The sequence below is a fragment of the Penaeus chinensis genome, chromosome 39 (genome assembly GCF_019202785.1).
Source record: "Penaeus chinensis breed Huanghai No. 1 chromosome 39, ASM1920278v2, whole genome shotgun sequence".
Classification (NCBI taxonomy): Eukaryota; Metazoa; Arthropoda; class Malacostraca; order Decapoda; family Penaeidae; genus Penaeus; species Penaeus chinensis.
The window spans coordinates 21,695,901-21,703,400 of NC_061857.1; the positions used below are offsets into that span (position 1 = coordinate 21,695,901).

A 7,500-nucleotide genomic window follows, 5' to 3' on the forward strand; every position below is an offset into this window, starting at 1 on the left:
GCTGCCCCGGGCGGCCCGTGCGCGTGTGGTGCGACATGACGACCGACGGCGGCGGCTGGACGCTCATCCAGCGGCGCGACGACTACGCTGAGCAGGAGGACTTCTTCCGGACGTGGACCGAGTACGTCCTCGGCTTCGGCAACATCGCCAAGGACCACTGGCTCGGCCTCGACCACATCCACGCACTCACGAGCCAGAGCCTGAGCCAGATCCGCTTCGACCTGGCCGACTTCGAGGGCGACTCCCGCTGGGCCAAGTACGACTTCTTCTACGTGCACGACAAGGACAACTCCTACAAGCTCGAAGTGAACTCCTACAGTGGCGATGCCACAGACTCCTTCACTACGCACAGCGGGAATAGGTTTTCCACCAAGGATCGCGACCATGACCTGGCGGATTCAAACTGCGCACAAGTGTAAGCATTTCTTTGCAATGATTCTTGAACATTGAGTAATATCACTATCATTACTGGCCTTATTATCATTGTTATTACCACCATCATTATTGGCATTACCATTGTTATTATTCTTATCATCACCATCATCAGTATTATTAGTGTTGTTCTCTTACTGTTATTATATTTGTTGTTTGTTTTTACGTTATTACTAAGTGCCATTTGGCCCGACATAGGTAGGGCATCGGAACCAGTGACCAGTGAAGCTCTCCAAACCCACATTCTACTCCCTGTCCTTCTATAAAGCAACTCTATCTCAGTCTGACCTTCCAAGCCTAGATACCAGCTAACAAGGATATGATTCTAGAGTAACAAATCTCTCTCGCAGGTACAAGGGCGCTTGGTGGTACTCGAAATGTCACTCGACGAATCTCAACGGCTTCTACTACAGGGGACACCACGAGTCATATGCAGATGGAATTAACTGGGTTCACTGGCACGGGCACCATTACTCCTTGAAGACAGTGACCATGAAGATCAAACCAAAATTCTAAGAGATGGTCGACCTAAATATTATACATCTTTAGATTCTTAAATATCATAGAAATGTTCACGTTCGGGAGCAAAAAAATAAAAAGAAAAAGGAAAAGAAAAAGACAAATTTAGAGATGTTGAAAACTGAAGGAAATTATATTTTTGTGTGTTTGTTTTAAATGTTTCTTTTAAATCTTTTGATATTTTAGTGTTTGTCCAATAAGTTTAGAAGAGTTTAGTAGCATTTTTATTAGAATTTTGAAGTTTCTAACTAACAGTTCTTGTCAAGATCCTACAGAATCATACTATAAAGTTGCTTAAATTATTGCGCTGGTTTGATTAAAGGTACTAAGCCCTTTACGCAAATTGGTAAAGCCTAAAGGAGAAAAAAATCTGGGACCTGAAAAAAAGTTGTAGTGAAATTAATAATTATGGCTTTAATAAACATTGAATAATCTCTCTCTCCTCTTCATCCTCGATTTCTCTTAGACACTCCCCCGTTCTCGCTTCTCGCTTTCTCTTTATTCGTACGTAACACTCCTCCTCCATTTGTATTTCTTTTATGGAAAATCAACATCTAAAAACATCCTTCTCCTTCTCCTAGAGAAACCTTAGCGTTGCATATGCTGTGCATTGTTTGTCTTATGTTGTCTGGTGTTTTTCTGCGATACTTGAGGCTGAAGAAAACACCGATGAAAACTAAAATAGGTTCATTGGAGGTCAGCTCTGAAAAACATAAATGGGAAGCCTTATGTTCCTCATTCTTTAACAGAGGTGATATGCTACACGGCAATATACACTAAACATGATCTATATTTCACATGGCGTAACATATCACACAAGAGGCGGTGTATAGAACGCCACATGATTATCACAACATAATACGGTAATACTGTCATCACAACCCGTATGCAATGGCATCACAACATGGTTCATTATCATTACCACAATCACGTCAATATCACAACCCATAAATATCACATTATAACAACGCAGACGATAAGAACAACAGAGAGATATCAAGTTTATTACCTCATTCGACGCAACACAATTTTGAAAACTGACCTAAACCTAAAAAAAAAAAAAAAAAAAAAAAAATAATAACAAATGACAATCGATGAAAGATCAATACCTTGTAGTAAATTGCAACATTGCAATCCTATTAGTTCAGAGGAAGGATGCGACAAAGGAAGGTCGACGAGAAGGATGGATGAGGAAGGAAGAGAAGGAGTAATAAGGGAAAATTATGGATAATATGATATAGTATGAATGAGAAAATGAGAGATGACGAAACAAAAAAATACAGGATGGTAAAATATGAAAATCAATTTTAACAATATGAGAGGATGTAAAGTGGATATAGGCCTATATATGTGTGCGCGAGTATATATATATATATATATATATATATATATATATATACACACACATACATATATATACATATATATGTGTAGATATTTATAGAATTTCGTATATACATATATATATATATAAATATATATACATATATATACACAGCGAGATAGATTGACTGATAGACAGTGAGACAGACAGATAGGTAGTGAGTTAGATAGACAGATATACAGTGAGATAGATAAACAGTGAGGCATAGACAGAGAGACAGTGAGACAGACAGACAAATAGTGAGATAGATGGACAGAGAGACAGTGAAATAGATAGGCAGGTAGACAGTGAGATAGATAAACAGTGAGACAGATAGACAGATAGATAATGAAATAGATACACATTGATAGATAGATAGACAGATATACAGTGAGATAGATAGACAGACAGTAAGATAGACAGATAGACAGTGAGATAGATAGACAGTGAGAAAGACAGATAAGGTAGATAGACAGACAGTAAGATGGACAGATAGACAGTGAGATAGGTAGACAAACAGTGAGATCGATAAATAGTAAGATATAGACAGGTAGACAGTGAGACAGACAGACTGATAGTGAGACAGATAGACAGAGAGACAGTGAGATAGACAATGGGACAGACAGATTGATAGAGGCAGATATACAGTGAGACAGACAGACAGATAGTGAGACATATAGACAGAGAGACAGTGAGATAGACTGACAGATAGACAGTGGGACAGACAGATTGATAGAGACAGATAGACAGTGAGATAGATAGACAGAGAGTGAGATAGATAGACAGATAGACAGTGAGATGGATAGAAAGTGAGATAGAGAGAAAGACAGTGAGATTAACTGGACTGAAACTACAGACACGCACTTTTGCACTGTCACTCTCTCTCTTTCCCTCACTTTGTTAATTCTGTGTCTGTATTTATGAATGCCTACGTTACTCACACAAAAAAAGAACACTAAGCACATCGAAAAAACAAAAACAAGAAGCAGACATACATTGCAGCTCATTAATCCCAGAGAGCATGATTATAAATATTCAAGATGGCCTAATGAGTTAAACAGTCCTTTTCATTTTACGTTCGATTTCGTGGTTATAAATATGCTAATTCTATTCACAAGTCGGATAAAATTATTAAAATGAATATGATCACAGTACTAAACCCAACAAATCAGATTTTTTTTGACAAATCCTAACAGATGAGACGCCGATCAGATTTAAGATATTTGCCTCGGTGTCTCCGCTTTTACAAAAGTAAAAAGGAGAGATTGAAGTCTATATAATTAAACAGCCAACCAAACTGTCTGTCAGTATGTAATATATCAAATTAGTTTGTTTATGGCTTTGAAATCGGAAGTAAAATCAGAGGGACAGAGGAATCGAACGCGTTAGGCCATCTTCAATATATTGCATTGTTGTTCAAGATTGAGAATTTCAGCTTTTGGTTATTGGTTTGTTTGTTTTTCTTGTTTTGCTTATTATGTATTTTTGTATGGGTGTATATCTTTGTGTAATTAACGCATTGTTTTGCACTCAAGTGTTTTAGTTTACAGTGTTAGCATAGTATGTTATTGGTTAAATTTCCTTACATATTTCAATGCAATTAAAATTACGGTACGGTATGTTGATATTTGTAATATAATACATGTTAACAAATGTTAATTACTATTTTCACTATTAAATCTCTCTCTCTCTCTCCCTCCCCCTCTCTCTCTCCCTCTCCCTCCCACCTCTATCTCCCTCTCCCTCCCCCTCTCCCTCCCTCTCACTCCCTCTCCCTCCCCCTCTCTCTCTCCCTCTCCCTCCCACCTCTATCTCCCTCTCCCGCCCCCCTCTCTCTCCCTCTCACTCCCTCTCCCTCCCCCTCTCTCTCTCCCTCTCCCTCCCACCTCTCTCTCCCTCTCCCTCCCCCTCTCTCTCTCCCTCTCCCTCCCCCTCTCTCTCCCTCTCCTTCTCCCTCCCCCTCTCTCTCCCTCTCCCTCCCACCTCTCTCTCCCTCTCCCTCCCCCTATCTCTCTCCCTCTCCCTCTCCCTCTCCCTCCCCCTCTCTCTCCCTCTCCCTCCCCCTCTCTCTCTCCCCCTCTCTCTCTCTCTCTCCCTCCCCCTCTCTCTCTCCCTCTCCCTCCCCCTCTCTCTCCCTCTCCCTCTCCCTCTCTCTCCCTCTCCCTCCCCCTCTCTCTCCCTCTCCCTCCCCCTCTCTCTCCCTCTCCCTCCCACTCTCTCTCCCTCTCCCTCCCCCTCTCTCTCCCTCTCCCTCCCCCTCTCTCTCCCTCTCCCTCCTCCTCTCTCTCTCCCTCTCCCTCCCCCTCTCTCTCTCCCTCTCCCTCCCCCTCTCTCTCTCTCTCTCCCTCCCCCTCTCTCTCTCTCTCTCCCTCTCCCTCCCCCCTCTCTCTCCCTCTCCCTCCCCCTATCTCTCTCTTTCTCCCTCTCCCTCCCCCTCTCTCTCTCCCTCTCCCTCCCCCTCTCTCACCTCTCCCTCCCCCTCTCTCTCTCCCTCTCCCTCTCCCTCCTCCTCTCTCTCTCCCTCTCCCTCCCCCTCTCTCTCGCCCTCTCCCTCCCCCTCTCTCTCTCCCTCTCTCTCTCCCTCCCCCCTCTCTAGGAAACTAGGAAAATTAGAAAAGATCATATAATAATTACAACGAAAAACGAAAGGACTTCGATTGATGATACCGACATTAATCATTAGAATCAGAAAAAAAAAAAAAAAAAAAATACTGTTAAGAGAATGAGAGACTTTTCTGAGTCAAATGTCAATTTACAACATCACCGTGTGGCAGAAATGCTTATGCTGACATCATCTGACATTGCACATAGATTAGATTAGGGTTTCTGTTTGAGGTAATGTTTGAGGGGGGGAAGGGGAGGGGGAGAAAGTGGGAGGACAATCTCTTTATTCATTCATATCAACTCAATTTTCTTCTTTATCCTTTATAGCTTTCTTCTGTTATGCGATAAATTGTTTCGCTAGATAAATGGAAATGATAACGATGATGAAATATAAAAAATAGAGGCGATGTAACAATCATTAAAATGTATTTTCTTTGTACCTATCTATCTATCTATCACTCTCCGTTTATATATATCTACCTCGCTCTTTATTTTCTTTTCCTTTCACCTTTTTTTTTTATTCTAAAAAAAAATATGACCAATTTAAATTACAGTTAGATTTGATCAAGCCGCAGATACTGAGGCTAAAATTTGAAATGGCTGGCGATGTAAGTGCTTTCCTGTCGGGATTAAATTCTGATTTTTAAATTATATTTCATTATTTGAAATACCTATGGACATTGTTAACAAAATTAATATATTTATGGCAACGAAATCGAAAGTAAAATCTCGAAAGGAAGATGTTTAACACATCAGGCCATCTAAGATATTTATTCAATTCTGTTTGGAATTGATAAGCTGCAGAGTTTGCAGTTTATTTTTGGTTCGTTTACTTGTCTTTGTTTTGCGATATAATTATCATTAGAATACGTCTGTTGAGGCAGAGAGAAAGAGAGAGAAAGAGAGAGAGAAAATAAGAGTAAGAGAGAGAGAGAGACAGAGACAGAGACAGAGACAGAGAGAGAAAGAGAGAGAAAGAGAGAGAGAGAGAGAGAGAGAGAGAACACAAATGCTTGTCTGTGTACCTTTTTAGCCACAGACCATGGGACAAAAAAAGAACAGCATAAAAATGAGAGAAAGATGGAACCGGAGATGATAGATGGAAAGAGTCGGAAAGGCATGAAAAAAGGAAAACACTAAAGATGAAATAAAAGATAAAAATAGCGCTGATAATCGAAATAACAGTGATAAACGAGGCATAAGAATGAGATAAAAACAAACTGACAAATGTTCTAATAAAAAACTTTGTCTAAAACTATCTAAACAGTTTCCTTAGCGATTTGTTCTATGACACGCATTTGCCATATTTCAAAATTAACACTTAACTAGAATTAATATTTACCTTTTAATAGACTCAATGGTGATAATACACTGTGATATTGAAAAAATAGTAACAATTGTAATGAATCTCAACCACAATATGACTATGATATTAAGCCTTTAATGTATTCTATATATACATGTGGCGCGCGCCGGTCTTTCGTATTTATGAGAAAACTGCACTAAAGATGGAGGAAATTGCTCATTGGTCATTTTACAGTATATCAAAAAGTATAAATCAAGTACTGATGTGGACTTATCTCCAGTAAACGTAGGGTGTGTACGTGTGTGTGCGTGTGTGTGTGATAGATTATTAATTAACCTCTTTCATAAGGTAAACTAATACCTCCCGATTTTAAGTATATTTATTGAAAATAAACCATAGTAACTAGTGAGATAGAGATCATTTTACCGTGTCCAAGTCTATATGAGAATAGTCCTTGATCGTGCCTCCCAAAAGGACCAACTACGTTACAGAAACTGGTTCCGCCGTCCCACATTTCATCCATATTTCAACTTTAAAGAAAACTATATACAATTATACGGTAATTCAGACATACCAGATGAGGCTTTTATACAAATGGAGAAAAAAAAAAAAAAAAGCAGCAATAGACAAACCCTATGTAAAAACCACACAAAAAAACAGAGCATCTTAAAAATTTCAGTCAGGTTTCATCACCCTCAGCTGTTTTTTTTCTTTTTTTTTACCGACAGCGAACACCTTAGACGAAAGTTGGCTTAATCTTCATGGTCACTGTCTTCATGGAGTAATAGTGCCCGTGCCAGTCAGCCCAGTTTATGCCGTCTGCATAGGATACGTGGCTTCCTCTGAGGTACGGCCCGTTGAGATTGGTCGCGTGGCATCCCGTGTACCACCAAGCGCCCATGTACCTGGAGGGAGGAGAGAGTTAAGGCATTGGCTGTTGAATGATCGTTTTTTGTTTCTGATGTTAAGATTATGTTGGATGAAATATTAGATATGATGATATTATATATTACGGTTATAGACAGACAACAATGTATACTGGCACAAAATGGAACCGTACTGTGAACTGTGTTGCAAATGGGTTTTCGGAACTTTAAAAATGATTGTTCATGGGATCGTGCCTATAGCGAGCAATGGTGTAAGAAAATGTGTAGCAATAGTTACGTTTCTGCGCAGTTTATGGTCGACCAGTCTCGGTCACGATCCTTGGTGGTGAACGGAGCTTTATATATATATATATATATATATATATAAAGATTTATTTACTTATTTATTT

The 7,500-nt window shown here is 39.8% G+C and overlaps 1 protein-coding gene across 1 annotated transcript in view; it reads left to right on the top strand.

The window, feature by feature from the left end:
• Window positions 1–1,254, top strand: part of LOC125046633 (techylectin-5A-like) — a 2,466-nt gene extending 1,212 nt beyond the window's left edge. The window contains exons 2-3 of the mRNA XM_047644472.1: window positions 1–415; window positions 783–1,254. The exon at window positions 1–415 is cut by the window's left edge and continues 199 nt beyond it. Of these exons, the coding sequence (XP_047500428.1) occupies window positions 1–415; window positions 783–948 (581 nt within the window). The 3' untranslated portion in view covers window positions 949–1,254. The remainder of the gene's footprint in view (window positions 416–782) is intronic.
• The last annotated feature ends 6,246 nt before the right edge of the window (window positions 1,255–7,500 follow it).